Source organism: Pseudorca crassidens, chromosome 1 (genome assembly GCF_039906515.1).
Source record: "Pseudorca crassidens isolate mPseCra1 chromosome 1, mPseCra1.hap1, whole genome shotgun sequence".
Taxonomy (NCBI): domain Eukaryota; kingdom Metazoa; phylum Chordata; class Mammalia; order Artiodactyla; family Delphinidae; genus Pseudorca; species Pseudorca crassidens.
Genome location: NC_090296.1, coordinates 12132366 through 12153940, shown reverse-complemented (window position 1 = coordinate 12153940; position 21575 = coordinate 12132366). Strand labels below are relative to the sequence as shown.

Below are 21575 nucleotides of genomic sequence, written 5' to 3'. Positions count from 1 at the left end.
CGACATCCCGGTGGGCCTCGGTGAAGGCCGGAAATTTCAGTCCATGCAAACCCTCCCTCCTCAGTCAGAGAGCTGCTGCCTCGACTTGGGGCTCCACCTTTCAGGCAGGGGCCCTGTCTACCGCGTTCATGGCTGCATCCCCAACGAACAAGTGTACAAGTGAATGAACGAAGCGCTGGCCTGGGCTCCCAGCTCTCCTGGCTGGAGGGAGGTGGCCCTTATCAAAAGGCAGGTTCGGGCTTCCCTGGTGGTGCAGTGGTTGAGTCCGCCTGCCGATGCAGGGGACGCGGGTTCATGCCCCGGTCCGGGAAGATCCCACATGCCGCGGAGCGGCTGGGCCCGTGAGCCATGGCCGCTGAGCCTGCGTGTCCGGAGCCTGTGCTCCGCAACGGGAGAGGCCACAACAGTGAGAGGCTCGCGTACCGCAAAAAAAAAAAAAAAAGGCAGGTTCCCTCACGTCTCGGCCCAGGACCCCCCAGCTCGGGGCACCAAATGCTGCCTCTCAGAGCTGGGCTCGGCCCTGCTTCCCTGGGCCACTCCCCATTCCCCGGGGTCTGTGTTGTATGGCAGGAAAGAGCCTTATTCAGGAGGGAAGAGTGAGGAGATCCACCGTGTCACTGACAGCAGGCACGGGAGCAGGGAGGCGTGGGCAGGGTCCCGGCTCTCACTCAATCTTCTGAGAGTTGAGAAAACTAACCCCCTGATTTCACAGGCCCTGGAGCCTCTCTGCACATGCCGGTCCCTCGGCCCTGCAAGCCCCTTCTTCCAGCTCCTTCCTGGCCTGGGAAGCTCCTGCTCGTGCTCCAAGCCCTGGGTCAGGCCACCCCCCTCCTCTGAGCACCCTCTTCTCCCACACCTCGGAGGAGGCCTCTCCTGTGGGCTCACCAGGGCCTGGCGTGCCTGGGTTTGAATCCCCGCTCCCGCTCATATCAGCTGTGCCACGCTGGCCAAGTAACTTTCCTTCGGCCTCAGCTTCCTCGCGGGAAAGAGGACAACAAAAATAGTACCGACTTCACAGGGTTGTCTCCCACTGCCCCACGTTTACAAAATGTATTTTAAAATTACGAAACAGTTCCCTCCAGCAAGGGCGGCTGCACCCCGGCGTCTGGGTAGCTGTAGTGGCCCCAGCCTGCCCAGCACGACCCATCCCAGGTTCAAGCCCTGGACGATTCGCCGGGACGGACAGAACAAGTGCGGCGGCCCAGGGCTGGGGCTTCCTCCCAGCTGCTGGCGTTTGTTAACCAAGGAGCCCCCTTCTTGGTACTCTCACCCCAGAACCATCTTCTCCCCACTGTGGCTGCAACACCCTCAAACCACTGGATTCCTGGCATCCTGCCCACCTCACCTACCATCCACCCCAAACTACACACAGCGGCTGGATCCTGGGTCATCTTCCTAAAGCTCCGACCTATATATTGAAGCAGCTCTCAGCTCAATAACTGTCCAAGGCTGACGTGAGCGAAGAGCCTTTCCAGGCTCCTGCGACATGATTCTGTTTGCCTTCCCATCACGGGCTGCACTGCGTCCCCCCAAATTCATATGCTGAAGGCCCAACGCTCAGGACCTCAGAATGTGGCTATTATGTGGAGATACGGCCCTTAAAGAGGGGATTAAATTAAAACGAGGTCACATGGGGGCCCTAATCCAACTGACTCATGTTCTTAAGAAGAGGAGACAGGAGACAGAGGGGAGACCATGACAAGACACGGGGAGAAGACAGCCCCCTACAAGCCAAGGAGAGAAGCCTCGGAGGAAACCAGCCCTGCCGGCACCTGGACCTTGGACTTCCAGTCTCCAGAAATGTGAGAAAATTAACTTCTGTGATTTAAGCCGCCCAGTCTGTGGCGCTTTGCTGTAGCAGCCCTGGAAATCTAACTCACTTCCCAGCTCCTCCCAGATGCAGAGCCAAGACCATTCCCAGCCACAGCCTGGCTCCACGCACAGTGGTATCCTCATCACCCCCCGCCCCACAAGCCTCGGGGACGCCCCTCCTCCCACCAGTCGGCAACAACCCGCTCAGCCGGTGTCACTCAGCTTCCCCGAAGCCCCTGGGAACAAGCTGTCTCCTAACAATGACACCTCCCCAGCATCTCCTACTGGCAGTCTCACCTGTTCCACTACCATCTCTCTCCTGCGTCGCTACCTTGTTTGCTTGCTCATCTCTGGTCCCCTAGTAAATTTCCACACATTTGGGTTCTGACTGTGCAACCGGGCAGTACGTTCCTTGGGGTCAGGACCTGGCCTGACCCCTAGCTCAGTGCTGCTCAGAGACGGCAGCCGTCAGTGGAAACTCTCTGACAAGTGCACGTGTGTGAGATGAACTGAATAAGCGTGAGCTGTGAGCCCGGAAACAAAAGGAGAAAGGGGGGGGCATGGAGGAACACAACTGACCAGCACAGGGAAAGAAAGGAGGTGGCCTGCAACTCCTCGACTGGCCACCACGCGGCGCTGTTGGTCTGGCACAGCCCTAGTGACTGTGGCCATGGGGCTTGAGTGCTGGCCTGGCCCGCCAACCCACAGACTCCAGTGTTCATGCCTCGTCTGGTGCCTGATTGTCCAAAGTCACCTGCCCCCTGCCGTCATCCTGTTAGGGGCAGGAGCCACGTGTTCTCGAATCCTAGATGGGGAAAGACATCTGTGCATCCTGGGCGAGCCAAGTCTTAGCCTGACAGCCCCTCTGAAAACAACCGAGTGGCTTTTTGGCTCGTGGTGACGGTAGCCACCCAGCAATGCAGAACAGACAAGTCGGGGAGGGAAAGCAGCCGCAGGCCCGGATCAGGAGGCGGCGGCCAGGAAAGGCCTGGACGGACGGCCCACGGACGAGAAGAGATGGAAGTGGTCTCTGAAGTGGAGCCGGGCCTGGGCGTGAGGAGAGCGCTTCGCGTCCTTACCTTGACTCTCCTGCCCCCCCCGGTCCACAGTATAATGTCCCGTCCACCAGCCTGGCCACGGAAGGGCTCCCCAAGGCAGTGCTCTACCCTCGCCTCCCCTCTCTCCTCAGGAGGCATCTTCCTGGGATGCCCCCAAGCCGCCCCGCCCCACCTCGATAAGTCAGAACCTCTGCTGATTCCCCCCAGTGACACTCGGGAACTGTCCCCTGCTCTGACCCCACGCATCCCCTAGCACCTACTTCCGGTTCACTCTGCATTGCCTTTATTAAAGGTGACTCATCTCTCCCTACAGCCCGAGGCCCCCTTGAGGCACAGAGGCTGGATTCGTGGGGGGATTTGTGGAAACGATTGGACAACGGTGACATCATCCTGTCACTTCAGACCCATTCACAGCCCCAGATGACATGAAGTTGAAATAATATGTTTTGTTTTGTTTAAGTCATTCAAGTTCCAGCCCTCGAAGCCGCATGCCCTGGAGATGTGGGGACTGGGGAGCCTGACTCATGGGAACTACCTGGAAATCTGCCAGGGCTTTGGGCTGATCCTGGGAGAGGCAGATCCTCATCCGCGTAGCCCCTCATAGGCCATGGGTGTATGCAGTGGTGGGCTGGGTGCCTGGGTTCCGATCCCAGGTCCACTGTTTCCCCCTGGGCTGGCCGCCCCTCTGTGCCTCTGTTTCCACATCTGCAAGATGGGGGTAACACCTACACCCTAGGCTCTTTGTGAGGATGTGAGGACTAGATGAGGGGCCGTGAGGGGCCGTGCAGGGGGAAGCACCACGTACGGCTTGGCTGCCGTCAGTTGGCATTGGGTCTGCTCCTTGCACGCTGAGGCCCAGTCAACAACCTGGGCATCCATTCTGAACCCACGATGGGGTGAGGGCTCCCCAGGAGTTGGACTGTCTCATGAGTATCAGGCTCAGGACACAGGTGGCCCTTGAGGTACCCTCCCCTCTCTGGGAAAAGGGAGGAGAGAAGGCCCTGCCCGGGGCTCAGGCACCAAGGGGCTCAGACGGAGTCGGAGGCTGAGCGCGGCCGAAAGTGAAGGGTGTACGGGAGCTGGGCGCTGAGGCAGCCCGGGGCGAGCCTTCCCCAGGCACGACTGGGCACTCACTACTCACCATCCAGTTCACCCACGGCGTCTGAGGGGAAGAAGGGCCTGACACCTCAGAAGGTCACATGAGGACAGTGGATGTGAGGAGAGGCCAGGGTTCCATCCACCCAGGCCCACGGCCACACAGACCAGGCAGTGAACCTGGAGGCCTCAGGGCCCAGGAGCCAGCCTGGACGGTGCTCGGCCCCAGGACCCCCTGAGGGGAGGCAGAGAGAAGCGGCACTTCCTGAGTGCCGATAGGCTCATGCTGTGTCCCTGCCGCTCACGTGGTGAGGGAGGGCTCGGCAGGTGGGCCGTGCAGAGGCCCAGCCTGGTGCTGCCTGAGGCACAGGGAGGGCCGGACAGCCTTTGCTGGCTTGAAGATGGAGGGGCCCATGAGAAGGAATATGGGGGCTATAAGAGCAGAGGGTGGCCCCTTGCTGACAGCCAGCAGGGAAACTGGGACCTCAGTCCTACAGCCACAAGGAAGTGATTCCTGCCAACAAGCATGAGCCTGGGAGCGGCCTTCGGATGAGAACGCAGCCCAGCCGACACCTTGATTCCCATCTGAGACACCCTGAGACCAGAAACCAGCCACACCAGGTAGACTTCTGACCTACTGAACTGTGAGATAACGAAGGGGGGATGTTGAAAGCCACTCAGTTTGTAGTTACCTGTTATGCAGCAATAGGAAACTAATAGGCTTCGTTATTATGAGTTTTCAAAGGGGGACCTTGACTGTGTTATTTGGAGACACTGGGTAGGGGGATGGGTGCATTTCAGCAGTGGCTGCAGCCCCTACCCTGCTCCCTGGAGGCTTCTGAGGGGCCCCCCTAAGGCCCTGCTGCAGCTGCTACCTCCCTGCTACCAGCCTGATCCTCAGCTCCCCAGCTGCAGGTGTGTTGTTGGCGAAAACACTGGAAGGTGGGGAACCAGCCCGAAATTGGGGGAGGGGGCGGCTTCTGGGCAGGGACAGAGGGGAACACAGGCCACAGGTCTGACAGTCCCCAGTCTGACATGGCCCTGGTCAGCTGGACCAGTTTCCATCCCGTCTGACTCAGCTAAGGACCTGTTTCTTCTCGAGGGGACAGAGTGCTATCTGCACCCAGTGTGCTCGAGGCCAGGAGTGTGGAAGTTAGACACTGGCCCCGGTGGAGACAGGGACATTCCTGAGTCCCATTCCAGCTTGTGGAAACGGTTGCTGGAAACGCGGATTAACTCTGTGGCAGCTGTTTGCACTGATTTATGGCCCCTTCCGGACCCAAAGGCTCACTGCCCCACTCGGCTCCAACTCCCAAAATGCAGCAGCCTTTGCTGTTTTCAAGACGCTTAAAAAATAATATTTGAAGTGCTCTCTCTGGCCATACATATTCTAAAAGCAGAATAGAAAATGTTAGCTTGGTCCAGTGCAAAGATGAAGCTTCCAGCAACGAAACAGTCCATATATTTAAACAATAAGACAATCTCCTTAACCCCCAAAGGGGCTCTAACCAATCAATAAGAAAAAGACCAACAACCCAAGAGAAAAATGGGCAACTAACATGAAAAAATTCATACACAGAAGAAATGCAAAGGGGCAACAGACACAAGAAGAAATGCATGATCTTGTCAATCATGGAAGAAATGCAAATGAAGGTAGGACAGTTATCATTTCTCCAGCAGCCACACACTATAAGGAGTCAAATTTGTTCAAACTTTTTTTTTGTTTTTTGTGGTACGCAGGCCTCTCACTGCTGTGGCCTCTCCCGTTGCGGAGCACAGGCTCCGGACGCGCAGGCTCAGCGGCCATGGCGCACGGGCCCAGCCGCTCCGCGGCATGTGGGATCTTCCCGGACCGGGGCACGAACCCGTGTCCCCTGCATCGGCAGGCGGACTCTCAACCACTGCGCCACCAGGGAAGCCCTGTTCACACCTTTTGAAGAACAATCCAGCAATATCTGCAAAGTGAGAAGCGTTTATAGCGGTCTTCGGGAAATTCCACTTCTAGGGATTAATTTTACAGACCTATGCAAAGACCTGTGTTTACTGCAGCTCAGTTAAAAGAAAAAATCCAAATCAAACTGGAATGACTTTATGAGCCCAGTATAATTGAGTAAATTATGGGTTTTTTCATTCACATGCTGAAATCTTATGCTGTCATCAAAAAGGGCAGATCAGACCCAGTTGTCCTCATCCTGGAAAGAAGCCAAGACATATGTTCAGTGGAGAAAAAGCAAGTTATAGGAGAACACAAGTAGTAGGACACTGTTTCTTTTCTTTCTTTCTTTTTTTAAGCACACATGTATTTGTACATGTATGAGAAGAGCCTGGAAGGATGGATTCCATACTTAAGAGCGGCTGCCTCTGGGAAGAGAGGTGCGGGCCAAACAGATTTGAGCCACTGGCAATCAGGGCCCTGCCTGCTGACAGAGGGACTTCAGGACCACATCTGAGCAGGGCTGGGGGTGAGCGGCCCTCAGGAGGCATCCAGTCCAGCAATTCCTGAGGTGTGCTGGGTGGACCAGGCCTCTTACCATAAGCGCAACAAAAACGAGATGAGGGCCCATAACTGATTAAGTGGAAAAGGGTAAACATTGCTGTATTTCATCGATTCTAGGGCGTGGGTTTGGTTTTCTTTTGTTTTCTTCATTTTCCATCTCTGAAGTTGAGATGTGGCTCATCATTTATGGTGTGTCAGAATTTAATTAGCATTTTTTTCTCTATTTGTAAATATAAGCTATCAGCGCAACTTCCACCGGTGGTAAAATTCAGTTTGCCTGCCTCTGAGAGACTGAAGATTCATATTAGCACATAAAGGCTCTGAAAAGTCCTGCAGCAAAGAAACGTGTCTACTCCCGATTTCTCCACCATATCTGACACAACCCCCAACTTTTCCTTTTCCTTCTTAATTCTCATCTTTGCCTTTGCCTTTGTTTACAAATGCGATCATGCTGGGGCCCCATGGATGCCCCTCCCCACCATGGATGTCTGAGAAGGCCGAGGAGTCCCTGTCACTTTCCAGTGCAACTGGAGCGAAGGGAGGCACACTCACTCTTTAAAACTCTGTATAGGGACTTCCCTGGTGGTGCAGTGGTTAAGAATCCGCCTGCCAATGCAGGGGACACGGGTTCAAGCCCTAGTCCGGGAAGATCCCACATGCCGCAGATCAACGAAGCCCGTTTGCCACAACTACTGAGCCTGCACTCTAGAGCCTGCGAGCCACAACTACTGAGTCCACGTGCCACAACTACTGAAGCCTGCACGCCTAGAGCCTGTGCTCTACAATAAGAGAAGTCACTGCAATAAGAAGCACGCGCACTGCAACGAAGAGTAGCCCCCGCTCGCCACAACTAGAGAAAGCCTGCGTGCAGCAACAAAGACCCAACACAGCCAAAAATAAATAAATAAATAAACTTATTAAAAAAAAAAAAAAAACTCTATACAAAGACCATTTGGCAAAAACCGTAATAGCAGCAACTGTCATCAAGAACCATCAATGGATGCTTTAAAAAAAAAAAAAAAAGTGGGTAAAAGTCTGACAAGAAACAGGATGACTGCAAAGTGTCTCCTTATGAGATAACTGCCAACACAAAGAGAAAAACAGAAATTTGCAGAGGAGAACCATGTCAGACACAACTCTGACCAAATAATCTATTAGCCAGTGGGAAGACACGTTGATGTCATGTCCTCCTGACCGGAGGGGGGAACAGTATTGCTGGTGTGGCGCTCCTGCCCCGAATGCAGAATCCCCACCTACTCGGGAAAACATCAGATACCCCCAAATTGAGGGACACGCAGCAAAATAAACAGTCAAGCCTCCTCCAAAGTGTCAAGGTCATGAAAGACAAACAACCTGCGGCCCGGCTCTAGGTGGACGGAGTCCACAGATGGACAACCAGACTGGATCCTGAGCCAGGAACAGGGTAGCAGTGGGACAGCTGCGAAATTGTTTAATAACCGTATTGCTATTGATGTGAATTTCCTGGCTTAGAGAACTATAAACTGTCACACAAGATGTTGACACTGGACGCAGCTGTGCAAAGGTATACAGACGGGCACTTTGTGTAGCATTGTTTGCACCTTTTTTGGGTAAGTTTAAAATTACTTAAAAATAACAATTATACTAAAAAAATTGTATACAGTCAGCCCTTTGTATCCACGGAGTTCAACCAACCACGAATAGAAAATATTCAGGAAAAAAAATTCCATTAAGTTCCAAAAAGCAAAACTTGAATTTGTCATGTGCCAGCAAATATTTACACAGCATTTTATTGTATTTACATCTATTTACATATAATTTGCATTGCATTGGGTATTAGAAGTAATCTAGAGATGATTTAAAGTATATAGGCTGGGACTTCCCTCGTGGCACAGTGGTTAAGAATCCGCCTGCCAATGCAGGGGACACGGGTTCTAGCCCTGGTCTGGGAAGATCCCACATGCCGCGGAGCAACTAAGCCCGTGTGCCACAACTACTGAGCCTGTGCTCTAGAGTCCGCAAGCCACAACTACTGAGGCTGCGTGCCGCAACTACTGAAGCCCGCGCACCTAGAGCCCATGCTCCGCAACAAGCCACCACAATGAGAAGCACACACACTGCAATGAAGAGTAGCCCCCGCTCGCTGCAACTAGAGAAAGCCCATGTGCAGCAACAAAGACCCAATGCAGCCAAAAATAAATACATACATACATACATAAATTTATAAAATGCTATAAAAAAATAAAGTATACAGGAGGATGTGCGTAGATTCTGTGCAAACGCTACGCCGTCTTATGTAAGGGACTCCAGCATCCTGAGTTCGGTATCCATGGGGGGTCCTGGAACCAATCCATCACAGATATGAGGAATGCTAATGTGAACTTTACAATAAATCCATAAAACTGATATAATTAAAAATAAACACACATGATGCATTTCAAACATGGGTGTGGGTGCTCAGGAAGGATGGATGGAGAGGGGAGTGCTGTCCAAGGGGCCTGGTCACAGGGTCACAGAGGTCACGATCAAGGATGCCAGCATGGATTTGGTGCTAAAAAGAATCTCAGGAACCCAGGACTCATAGGGTCACAACACACCACGTGTGGTCTGAAATACCACAACCCAGTGTCACCCAGGAGAATTACCATCTATTGAGTATTTATGCCTTAAATGCATAACCACGTTTAATCCTTACAACAACCCTGTGAGGAAGGGGCTGCTATCATTATTCCCATTATACAGATAGGAAAGCTGAGGCTCCGCGGTGCAGTTAAATAATTGGCCTAAATGCACACAGCCAGGCCAGTCCAGATTCACTACAGCACTGCTTCTGTAGAAAAGACTACTGCAGAGGCGTGTGTCCCCTGGACTGAGCTGGAGGCACAGAGTGGCCAATGGCCAGTCCTCCCACCTCCCTGGGCCTCTCTCCTCATCTTTAAGATACGGAGAACAGTTTGGGGGCATCAAGAGCTCAAGATCTCTTTCGGGGGCTTTCCTGGTGGTGCAGTGGTTGAGAGTCCGTCTGCCGATGCAGGGGACACGGGTTCGTGCCCCGGTCCGGGAAGATCCCACATGCCGCGGAGCGGCTGTCCCCGTGAGCCATGGCCGCTGAGCCTGCGCGTCCGGAGCCTGTGCTCTGCAACGGGAGAGGCCACAACAGTGAGAGGCCCGCGTACCGCAAAAAAAAAAAAAAGAAAAAAAAAATCTTTCGGCTGGAAAGACACTAGGTGGGACTTACATTCACACTGAAGTGTAAGTGACTGGTGTCTAGTACTTTCTGATCAACCTTGACCAACAGGTGTGTTTGAGCATCCGTCTGCCCTATCATGTCCCGGGGAAGAGATGCTGAGATTTCTCACCTGGGCACTGGGAGACTGCGTGTGAAGGGGGAAGAAGGCTCTGGGGATCTCGAGTCTGCAGGGGTCAGTCAACTCAACCAGGGGAAAGGGAGCCAGAGGTCACAAAGACAGCGTCTGGCTCACCTACTGGCCCAGGCCAGCCTTGCACAGGCAGGGGCTGCAGGGACAGGCCTGGAGGAGCCATCAGGGCCTGGGTTGGTGCGGGGGGTCACTCGGGAGTGCCTCCTGAGAGGGCGGGTCTGTGGGTCAGGAGGAAACAGGGGTTCCCAGCAGGGTCTGTGTAAGGCGCCGGCCAGGCCCGAGCAACTCCGTGTGCCAGCAGATGAGCAGGAAGTCTGGCATCTCGTCCAGAGCCTCTCTTTTCTCAACTGAAAAAGGGGATCATTACAGCCCCCTCGGGAGGGTTAGCAACAAGGGGAGGAGAAGCCGCCCACCCAGGGCCAGGCCGGCCCTACGTGCTCTCCTCACGACACCCTGGGCGAGGGCGTTTACCTCCTCCGTGCAGGTGACAGATGGGAGACTCGCCAGGGCCCGGGGCAGGGCCAGGTTCAGGACCAGCTGCCTCCTAACGTTGACACGGGGCCCACCTCGGCCTGGCCGACAGGCGGTGCTCCACTACCACCCTGCTCTGCAGACCCCGCACCTCCATCTGGACGCGGGGTCTCTGCCTGCATGGCTGGAAGTGGCTGATGTGGGAACGAGGACAATGTTTCTCCCAAACGCCCCGAAGTCCGGGAGTGGAATCAGGCACGGAGCACCCAGGCAAAGGCCCCCGCCTCCCTGTCAGCCCACGGGGCCCGAGCCTCTTCCGTGGCCACCCGCTCCGGCAGTGTGTCCAGGCCTGGCCTGGTGCCGGTCCTCCCTCACACCTGACCCCTCGGCCCCGTGACGTGGGCAGGCTGACACCCGGGGAGCCCCGGGCAGGTAGGTGCCACAGGGGCCAGCTCCTCACAGGCCCACCCGACAGGTGTGTGAAGCATCGTCCTGGTGGGTTACTCCAAAACGCCAGCCTCCTGCACAAAATCGGAGCTGGAAGCTAATCCTGACTCGGGAGTAACAGTGCTCGGGGGGCTACACCCCTCTCCTCTTTGTCCTCCGAGACTCCAGGCCCTGCTACTAACTACCAGCTTCGGCCACGTGCCTCCCACCCAAACCCAGGGCATCCTGTGGGACGAAGGGGAGGAGCTGAGAGCACCGGGCGCCCAACTCTGGGCCACACCTGCTGCAGTGGACAGGGCCAGACCTTCCCCACACCTCCCCCGAGGTGATGATAACCGCGCATCATAGATGAGCAAACGACTCCGAGAGGGCCAGTGACTGCCCAGGCCGCACCAGTGGGGCTGGGATTTCAGCCCAGGCTTGTCAGGGCCGAAGCCTGCTCTCTTCCATTACAATGTACCGCTGTTCTCAAAAGGGACAGGACTTTTGTTTCCTCAATAACCACACGGGGCAGAGACTCCATGACTGAAGCAGGGATCTTGTCTGGACAATGCCATCGCCTGGACAGCAGAGGGCACCCGGGGGCAGTGCCAGCTGGCGGAGCAAGAGCAGCAGGGCCGGAGCCCACACTGCATCCATTGTGGCCTCGACCCCTCCTTGTCAGGCCGGGAGCCGGATTCGGGAACCACTGGCTAAGAACCCACCCAGATGGCGTGGGTTCAAACCCCAGCTCTGCCCCTAGTAGCTCTGCAGCCTTAACCAACTAGATTCAATGGATACAGCATCCGCACCGCTACGGGGTGGTGACAGTACCGCCCGTCTCACAGGGTCATGGTGAGGATTAAACCAGCGAACACAGTGCTTGGCATGCAGTCGGGGTGCCCCCTGAGCGCTGACAAAGCGGCCCTAGAGGAATGGTGACCTGCAGGCACCACAACACTGGGGACACGGGCGGACCTGGGGCCCAGGCCTTGACTCCAAGGCCCCTCCCGCTCTCTCCTCTCCCACCCACGGCCCTCCGCAGCTCACCAAGGGCGGACAGCCGGCCCCCACCTCTGAGTGAGACCCCCCGACTCGACCACACACCCCCACCCCGCGGCGGCTGCTGTGCGGGGATCGTGTCTCCCAGGCTCTGCGGAATGTCATTTTCTCTTTGCTTGGTGTCTAGATTACTCATTTCAATCCAGCCTCCAAGCGGCAAGATGAGCCCTGATTAAACTCCCAGAAAACCACAGGCAGAGACGCTCGATCTGCGGTGTGCCCCCCCCCGTCCCCAGGGAGGCCCGGCGTCCGGACGGCCATCTGTCACCCCCAGAGCGCATGTGTGGGAGCTGCCGGGGCAGCCACACCTCATCAGCAGCCGTCTTGGAAGGGCCTCTGAGCCCTTTGCCCTGTGGCCTGAGACCCTCCACCACCTGCTGCCCCCAGGGCCAAGGACACAAACCCACAATCTCCAATCACAGCCCGGCTTTCTCGCCCATCGCTCCGGCCATTTCAGGAGTCGGCTAGAGCCTTGCCCAGGATCACTTGTCCCAGGGCGGCAGAGCCAGGCCTTGGTCTCGGGGCTTCCACCTCAAAACCCCGGCCCTATGCGGAAAGCAGGTGCCCACGAGAGAAGAGGCCTGCAGATGCGTGTCCAGCAATCTCGGCTGGTGACGCAGCCTCCCGCTCCCCGCAAGCCGGCAGCAGGCAGTGTTCAACTTCCGGGAGGCTCCTGTACTTGGTTTGAACTGGATCCAGGTTTAGTGCCATCTCTGCCTCTGGCTAAAGGGTGTGGGTGCAGCCCCGCCCAGAAGCAATCACCTGTTAGGGAAACCTGGGGCCCAGGCACTCTGGGTGGATCACTCCGTCAGCCTACTGACCTCATGTCGTATGAGCTGTTATGTGGAAGGAACGTGCTGCTGAGGCCACCCACCCTGGCCAGCTGGAAGGGGAAAGGTCATTCCAAGAGCCATTCACCCATGGATGCCGCAGGCAGGAACCCACTCCCCGGAGGGGAAGGCGGACAGCTAGCTGTGCCCCAAACTCATCCTCCCTGTTCTGCCATGGTGACGGGGCTCCCAAATGTTAGCTGGCCACGTGGCTGCCAGAATAAAGACCACTTTCCCCGATTCCCTTGCAGCTCAGTTCGTAACTCGGTTCTGACCACTGAGGTATGAAAGAACATTACTGTAGCTTCCAGAATTTTTCCTTAGAAGATACCCAGGGCTGTTTCCCTTTGCTCCCTTCTTCTTAGTCCCCTCTCCATCCTAACGTCTAGACTGTAGATGTGGTGGTGAGAGTTTCAGCACCACCTTGGACCAGGAGGGCCACGCCAGAAGAACAACGAGCTGGGGGAAGCCTAGGTCCCCGCCGTCACTCGCCAGCACCGGCCAGCCTTCCTCTGGGCTTTTACGTGCGAGAGAAACGAAGTCCATCTCATTTAATCCACCCTCCAGGTCTCTGCTATGGCAGCAACTTTGTCAGCGGGTTTCAGGCTGACACGTCTGCAGCCGTAAGGACCCTGCCTCCCCTCCAGGCTCTGAATTAGGAAAAGATAAGCTCTGGGAGCGTGGAACTGAGATGGTGTCAACCACACAGAGCCGCCCAGGTCCTCAGACAGGTGAGGCTGGAAGCTCCGGGCAGCAGGCCTCACCTGTCCCCCACAGCTGATGTTCTGTGCAGCGATGGATGGCCCGAGCGTGGACCCTCGGTCCAAGGGCTCTGCCTGTTAGCCCCGGGAGACCCTCCCCATGTGTCAGAGCCCACCAGCCCACCCCCAGTGCAAAGCAGGGAGCCCTGTCACCTCCCTGCAGCAGCCCCACCCACTGCCCTGTCTTCTGTGCAGCCACCAAGGCTCTCTGAGGACAGGGAGAGCCACGCTGGCACAGGGGTGGCGACAGCTCCAGGAGTTTCTGCCAAGCCCCTTCTCCCAACACAAAAGCGGTGTCACCTGGACTGCTGTACCTGAGGAGCTGAAAGGGTAATTACGGCCCTTTACAGCAGGACTAACAGGGCTGCGAGCCTCCAGGAATCGCAGGAGTGCGGCAGGGGAGCGCCAGGGATGCGCTTCCCAGAGCAGGTTCTCTGTATCTGCGCCAGGAGCAGCCTGGCCTCTGGGAGGATGGGAGGTGGGAGCCAGCAGTGCTTCCGCATGTACCGCCCCGGGTGGGCAGGAAAAGGCTCCAGGAAGTCCCAGCCTCTGCCTGCGCTCCTGGAAGAATACCAGCCCGGCTCGGCGTGCACGATAAGGAAAGCCCAGGGTGCAGCGGTCAGGGCCCACCCACACAATTCCTGCTGGCCCAGGACCAAGCCGGGCTTGAGAGTTTGGTCAACAAGTTCTCACTGGGCCCCCTAGCAGGCAGCCCCTGAGCTGACCTCAGCTGGGTTGGAGCTGAGTGGGGTCTGTCTGTGTCCCCGCTGGGGGCCAGTCACCAGCCCCTCACACCTGTGGCTGGGTGGGAGGTCACCCTCACAACGGTAACGACCATCAAAATCTACCTCTAGGCCGCGTCTGCACTGCCTGTCTGAAATGTACTCTCATCTCCTCACTCACCAGCTCCCATACCTTCAAAGGCTGCTCTCGAATGGAGTTCCCAACTGCCCAAGGTGTTCGAAGTCCCCCCTCTGACCGATGGTCTGCAAGTCCACACAAGCACCCCACTTCAGCTCCCTCCCTGCTTCATTCACACCCCCGCCCTGTCTGGGAGGCTTTCGCCCCCTCAGTACTCACCCCCCAGCGACAACCCTGCTGCCTGTGCACCCTGCAGTCCAGCCCGCTGAACACGCATGCTCACACTCTAGGCCTGAGCTCACCCTTGATCCCAGCCCTGATTCTCTACCCATGAAAATGGAGACAGATTCCAAGATCCAATCCAGATGCCTCAGCGCTTTCCAGTGCAAAGTGCTGAGCAGGAACAGTGGCTCCCACTCCTGGGTGGCCCCATACTGTCATCTCCTGTCCCTTCACAGATAGTTGGCATCTAACACACACACTTCCTGGGAGAAGGTGGATTTCCTTTCCAGAACCAACGTTCCGCCAGAACATCACTATAGATCTTCCTTCTCATCTGGGGGCTCTGGTTCAACCCAGGGAAGGAACGCAAAGGGAACGGAAGTTGACACGGTCACTGACCACTCCAGACCCAAGGATGGGAGGATGCTGGCATGCTGAAAAACGCTGCCTGCTTTGGGGCCCCCCAAGAATGTCATGTCCATGTTGTCTCCTGGTGACGGCCAGGCGCCCAGGGCAAAATGCCTCAAGACCTCTTCCAGGACAGCCAGGTCCACCAGCCAGCTCTTGCACAGGGCAGGTTCCTTAGAGAACCAAGCACTCACCAATTCTCCTGACCAGGGTCCATGACTGCATCCATGCCAGGTGCTTGCTAGATCCGGGGCCCTCTGACTATGGACATGAAAGTCAAGCTTAGGGGTTAGGAGCTGGGGAGCCTGAGTCAGAGAGACGTGGCTAGATTCTAGCTCTGCAGCTTACAGGCTTGGGTGATGCTGGCGTACCTGTTAACCTCTCAGAGCCTCCCGTGCAAAACAGGGAGGACGGATGATCTGGCCCACCTTTATAAATAAGCACCCGAAGAGAGACTGTAAGAAGAAGGCTGAGCCCAGTGCTGGGCACACAGCACGTACCCAGTAAATCCTGCGCTCATTATCCCCATGCTGGTCCTGTGAGGCAAAGCACCCACTGGTCCAACCATCACGTGAACAACACCTGGGCCCAAGTCACCATCCAGGTCAGGGTTCAAGGCAGCCCCTGTAGGTCACACACATGTGGCCTGGATGGCAGGAACAAGGGCTGCCTCTCCTGCCTCTAGGATGGATTCTCACGCAGCCCCAAGGCCCAGGCAAAGCACTTTCTCTTAAAGTGAAACAAGAACTCTCAGCAGGGAACGCCTGGACCAGGGGGCAGAGCTAGGAGGTTACTGTGAACGTGAATCTTTCCAAAAAGCCCTTCTCACATAAACAAACACCTTGGAAAGGCAGCCTGACTTCTCTGGAGCTGCCCTGCCCTGGGACATGGGGAGGATGAGTCCTCAGGGGCAGGGGCCCGCAGCTGGCAGGAGACGCTCCCGCAGCTGAGAGGGGGGCTCCCGCCTGCGAGAACAGAGCGTACCCCGCAAGGTCCAGCCGCCACATTACATATCTCCATGTGTTTGATCAAAGGCCCTTCAATTTCTCTGTTTGTCTCTTGCGCCCGGTTACGTAACTCCACTCGCCCGCCTGCCGCTGAGCTATTCTACACGCACTTCTGCTCTCTAACCACTGTCTCATCTGGATACTTCATCAGCACTCGTGGGTTTAAGACAACAAAACTTGAAGTGGTTGGAGCCAGTCTCCCAAAGAGAGCACCCTAGGACTTTTACTTCCTAACTCTGCTGGCCACAGAGGGAGAAGGAAAGGCCCTCCCCAGAACGTACAGCTGCTTCCTGTGTCAAAGTGCTTAAAAAGGCCGGACCCCCGTCCCTCCTCCCACCCCACGCAACGACCACCTTGTGTCCACGAGCTGGGCCGACTGCCACGGAGGCTGAGCCACTCACGTCCGTACCTTTCATGTAGGCCTCGATCTTCCGGATGAGCTCATAGGACTTGGACCGGTCAAGCAGGGTTCTGATGGCGGGAAGGGGGTCCAGGACAATGGTCTCAGGGTGGGCATCAATGTATTCCTGAGAGGAAAGAACACTCCTTCCGGTTAGAGAGGGAAGACTGATGCTGAAACGAGGGTGACAAGCAAGACTGCATCCCGCGCGCCATCCCCACATCCACCTCTCTGTTCTCCATCCCCCCACCAGCCCTGACCTCTGGTTGAGGCAACACCTGGTCTCAGGAAACTGCCTCTACCCACTCAGCCCCACTGGGATCACGTGACTTTGGTCAGGCCAATCAGCATGTTCCACCTCCTGGGGCTGCCGGCTCAGGAGAGGACATGTGACCCGAGTCCATTCAATCAGAGGCAGGCTCAGCGCTGTTGTTGGAAATGCTGGGACAGGAGCACTGTCCCTCCCTGAGGACAAGAGGAAGCGGGGAGACTGGGCAGCTGGGAGCAGTCATCCTGGGATCTGAAGGAGAGAGAGCTGATGGAGCCCAAAGTGAGAAAACAGAGCCGAGAAAAGGAGAACAACTCGGTTCTGGTCAGCTTGTTCAACTCCTGGATAAAGCCTCACCTAAAACCCGATCTGCTCCACGGCGGGATTTTGCTCAATGAGTGGCCAGCACCCTGCGCTGAGAAGTGTTCTGAGGCAGGGCTGGGGAGAGGGGGACGCCAGGATTCAGTAGGTCTGTGGGAAGGTGATGAGACACTCGCCATGGGGCAGCCACCCGGCCCGCAGGTGCTCACCCCAGTAAGTGCTTATTAATACCCAGGAGCTTCATGGTAGACCATGGAAATGCAAGCAGAACTACGATAAGGTTAGTCTTTAAGGAAGTTACAATCTTCTTGGGGAAATAACGTTAAGGCACATGAGGAACAAGAAACCATTATTTGCAATGTAATTCAACAGAAGACAGAGCAAGATGTGTCCAGGAAAAGAACTCAGGGATCTTGGGCCGCCATGAGACACCTCTGTGACTCCAAGAGCTCCAAGTCACAACAGGGGGCTAGAGCAGACTGTCAGGAAGACGAAGTAAATGAGACCATCCCTCTGGCTCTAAAACTCCATGGTTCTATGGACACAAATGGGGGATGCTGGAACAGGAGAGGGGCTCAGAGACAAGGCTGGGTGTAGGGAAGGCCATTCACTAGCTGTTGTTACTGTGGGTTGAACTGTGCACACCCACCCCGGATCTGTTCAAGTCCTAACCCCGGGTCCCTGTGAACATGACCTTATTTGGAAATGTCCTTACAGATGGAATCGAGTTAACATGCGGTTATACAGGATTAGGATGGACCCTCATCCATTGACCGGTATCTCCAAGACGAGGAAAATCTGGACACAGAGACACACAGGGAGAAGGCTGTGGGAAGATGAAGACGGTGACCGAGCTCAGCTACAAGGCAAGGATGGCCAAGGACCACCGGCCACCAGCAGATTCCCCCTCAGTCTCCAGAAGGAACCAATCCTGCAGACACCTTGATTTTAGACTTCCAGCCTCCTTAACCGTGAGAGAATGAATGTCTGTTGTTTTAGGCCACTTAGTTTGTGGAACTTTGTTACGGGAGCCCCAGGGAATAAATACACCAGCTTAATTCACCCCTCCCCGCCCATTCCACAAGATCTGTCAGCAAGGTCAGCAGAGGCCAGGAGCAAAAGCCATAATGCTTCTCTTCTAGTAAACCTTATCAGAAAAAAGAACGCTTCATTTGGGATTTTTTTTCCCCTGGTGAACCTATTTTGGTTCCTAGTAATCATTTTTAAGAGCTCTCAACACAAAAGCCAGAGATTCATATCTATCTCTCTGAAATCTGTTCCTGCCTTATGTTTCATACCAAAGTAGCTGGTTATGAGCTTATTGGTGTCTTTTTCTCTGGATGTTTAAAAGAAGTCTCCGTCCCTGAGGGGTGGCCAGTGCACGCATCTGGGGAGGCCTTCTTCCCGTCCTCACACCTGTAAACGCCACAGGGCCTACACGCTCTCGCCGCAGAAGGTCCTCTCCCAGCACGTGCATCTGCAGACCCAAATGCAGAACAGAAGCTGCCTTCGCGACTTCCTCCTCCTCCTGAGAGCCTGGCCCGCTGCCCTGCTCGTACAGAACAAGCAGGCAGCCGATGCAGGAGGGCCCACGTCTGGCACCCCCAGGGGACGTGGGAACGAGGTGAGAGATGTCTGTAAGGAAGGTCTATCCAAGGATATAACTTGGATAGGTTCTCTCTCCTACAGCCTCACTTCAGGGTACCGAACCTCTCTGCTGTGGGCTCCCCAGAGGCAACTCTCCCCATCGGCACTGTTCCTTTACCGGAGCTTGTTCCTTTGAACCAGATCTACACTGCCACAAGAGCATGTCGTTCGTGAGACACCAAGATCGACATATACGACTGAAATCATGTTAATGTCCTCATGTTAAAAGGTCATCCACTCAACAAACTTCACAGCATCCACAGCGCTCAGGGCATCGTGCAGGGTGCAAACAACACTGGACGAATGACAGCCTTCTAGGTTTTCCCCTACCGGATCTGGCCAATGAATTCACGTTCTGGGCTACGAATTGAAAGCACTGCAATGCCCTCACCACCCACTGCCAGGAAGCAGTGCAGTACAGAGGGAAGAACAAGGGATTGAGAGTCAAGAAACCCAGTCTCAGGGCTTCCCTGGTGGCGCAGTGGTTGAGAGTCCGCCTGCCGATGCAGGGGACATGGGTTCGTGCCCCGGTCCGGGAAGATCCCACATGCTGCAGAGCGGCTGGGCCTGTGCGCCATGGCCGCTGAGCCTGCGCGTCCGGAGCCTGTGCTCCGCAACGGGAGAGGCCACAACAATGAGAGGCCCGCGTACTGCAAAAAAAAAAAAAAAAAAGAAAGAAAGAAAAGAAGAACCCCAGTCTCCCGCTGTGATCACCTTCCGCTGTCACCTCGGGTGAGCCATTGGGTTTCTCTCGTCTCGGTTTCCTTGTCTGTGAGTTGCGAGTATAAGTTGGAGAAACCTAGGAGGAGTGTTTAGGAGACACACTTCAAGGCCACACACATGGGGCTGTTCTAGAACAGGACGGGCAGCCACCGGTAGAGGCATTACAGGTAATGGCAGGGACACACACAAGCTCACTGCTTTCCTTCAAAAGGAAGGCGACATCAGAGACGTTGCTTCGATGGGCTGGCCCAATTCTCCCCCAGCCACCGAGGTCCAGTACACCACGACCCGCCCTCAGATGTCCCCACCGCAGTACCAAGAAGAATGTCCACATGGTTGGCAGATAACACAAAGCTGGTTCTGGTTCCACTTTTGTGCATTAGGGCAGCGGCCTTTATTGAGAGAACTCAGACTCATTAAGACGTGAATTGAAGCCAAAGAAGCTAGAAGAAACCAAAAGAGGGAAGATGTGACAAGCAGGCACCAACAAGCTTTTGACCCGGGATGAAAGCATCAGAATTAACAGAGGAATTATTCCTAAACATGATCTCTTTTGGGACGAGGATGGAGAGGGCAAAGAAAGAGTTTTTCCAATCGCCCCATCATCCTCAAGCGGGTTTTCTTCCGAGCCTTTCAGTTTATCTATTGTATCGCAGGCTTCATGCATTTTCCACAGGTCTCTTAGAATTGCCAAACAAATTGCTGGAAGGGTGAGAGCCCTGTTACCGTTTTATCACCACTCGAGGAAGAAAGGCCCAAACCGTCTCCATGGCAAATGGTAAACACATGTTCTGTTAGACAGCCTGCCTCGAAACACCTAGAAAGGGATCCTGGAAGTTCACAAGGAAGAGTCTGGCTTTAAGCAGCTAAAGCAAGGGAAACGCAGAGATATATAGCTCGGGGTCAGCAGGGCCAGGAAGAAGTCTAGAGAATACTGACAAAGGAGCACAGATGGGCCAGGTGCCCCCGCCCCCCGAGGCCCATGGGGTGATGACGCCAAGAGGGGGCACCAGGCCCTCTGCTGGGCTGGGGAGGAGTGGGCAGGGGTCAAGTTTTCCCCACTGAGAATCTGAGTCGAATGAGAGATGAACCGAGATGAACATGAGAGATACCATTTCCTCTGCAGTTCCATGTATGGCCAGGAAAGGAGAAGGAGTGGGACACAAGGATTTGCTCTCAGCTAATAGAAAATGCAGGTGGGAGTCCCAAGTTCAAATCCTGCCTCTGCCACCTTATGTCTGTGAAGAAGAAACTGGAATTAATCTCTGACATTTCATTTCCTGTGTGTAAACGTACATTGTGAATAAAACCTATCTCAGGGAGCTGCCATGGACAACGAGATGACAGTGACAGATATGAAAAGAGTTGGTAGTGGGAGTTCCCTGGTGGTCTAATGGTTAGGACTCAGCTCTTTCTTTTTTTTTTTAAGGTGTTGGGGGTAGGAATTTATTAATTAATTAATTTTATTTTTTTGCTGTGTTGGGTCTTCGTTTCTCTGCGAGGGCTTTCTCTAGTTGTGGCAAGCGGAGGCCACTCTTCATCGCAGTGCGCGGGCCTCTCACCGTCGCGGCCTCGTTGCAGAGCACAGGCTCCAGACGCGCAGGCTCAGCAGCTGTGGCTCACGGACGTAGTTGCTCCGCGGCATGTGGGATCCTCCCAGACCAGGGCTCGAACCCGTGTCCCCTGCATTAGCAGGCAGACTCTCAACCACCGCGCCACCAGGGAAGCCCCAGGACTCAGCTCTTTCACGGCCATGGCCCCGGTTCAATCCCTGGTTGGGGAACTGAGATCCTGAAAGCTGCACGGTGCAGCCAAAATAAATTTTGAAAAAAGAAAGAAAGAAAAAAGAAAAGAGAAGAGTTGGTAGATACAAAAGCAAAAAGGATTCTCATGGTTCTACAGCACACAGACCCTTAGGGCCCAACCCGACCTAAGATCTCTGAGCCCGCTGCCTGGCAGACAGGGGGGCGGGTCACCTCTGCACTTGCGGGGAGCAACCGGAGCACGACACGGTCCCCAGCCCAGGGCAGCCGAGGCTGCAGCGAGCAACCCTCTGCAGACGGCTCAGGTCCTGACAGAGCCCAGCTGCAGCTGGCCAGCCCGCTCCTCACAGGGAAGCAGGAAAGGCACCCAGCATCCACCCCCCGGATCCTCAGGAGGTAACAGGGCTCTGGCCCACTCCCCCAAAACACCGCAGGTCTCTTTCTAGGAAGTGGTAGCACAGGGAACTATATTCAATATCCTGTGATAGACCATAATGGAAAAGAATACTAAAGGATGTATATATATGTGCAACTGAATCGCTTTGCTGTACAGCAGAGATCAACAAATTGTAAATCAACTTACA

The 21575-nt window shown here is 55.3% G+C and overlaps 1 protein-coding gene across 3 annotated transcripts in view; it reads right to left on the bottom strand.

Moving 5' to 3' along the window:
• The window catches only part of ITPK1 (inositol-tetrakisphosphate 1-kinase), a 161047-nt gene that overhangs the window by 29546 nt on the left and 109926 nt on the right, over window positions 1-21575 (bottom strand). For all 3 annotated transcript variants that reach the window (XM_067727199.1, XM_067727212.1, XM_067727209.1), the window contains one exon: window positions 16279-16396. In XM_067727199.1, coding sequence (XP_067583300.1) covers window positions 16279-16396 — 118 coding nt within the window. The remainder of the gene's footprint in view (window positions 1-16278; window positions 16397-21575) is intronic.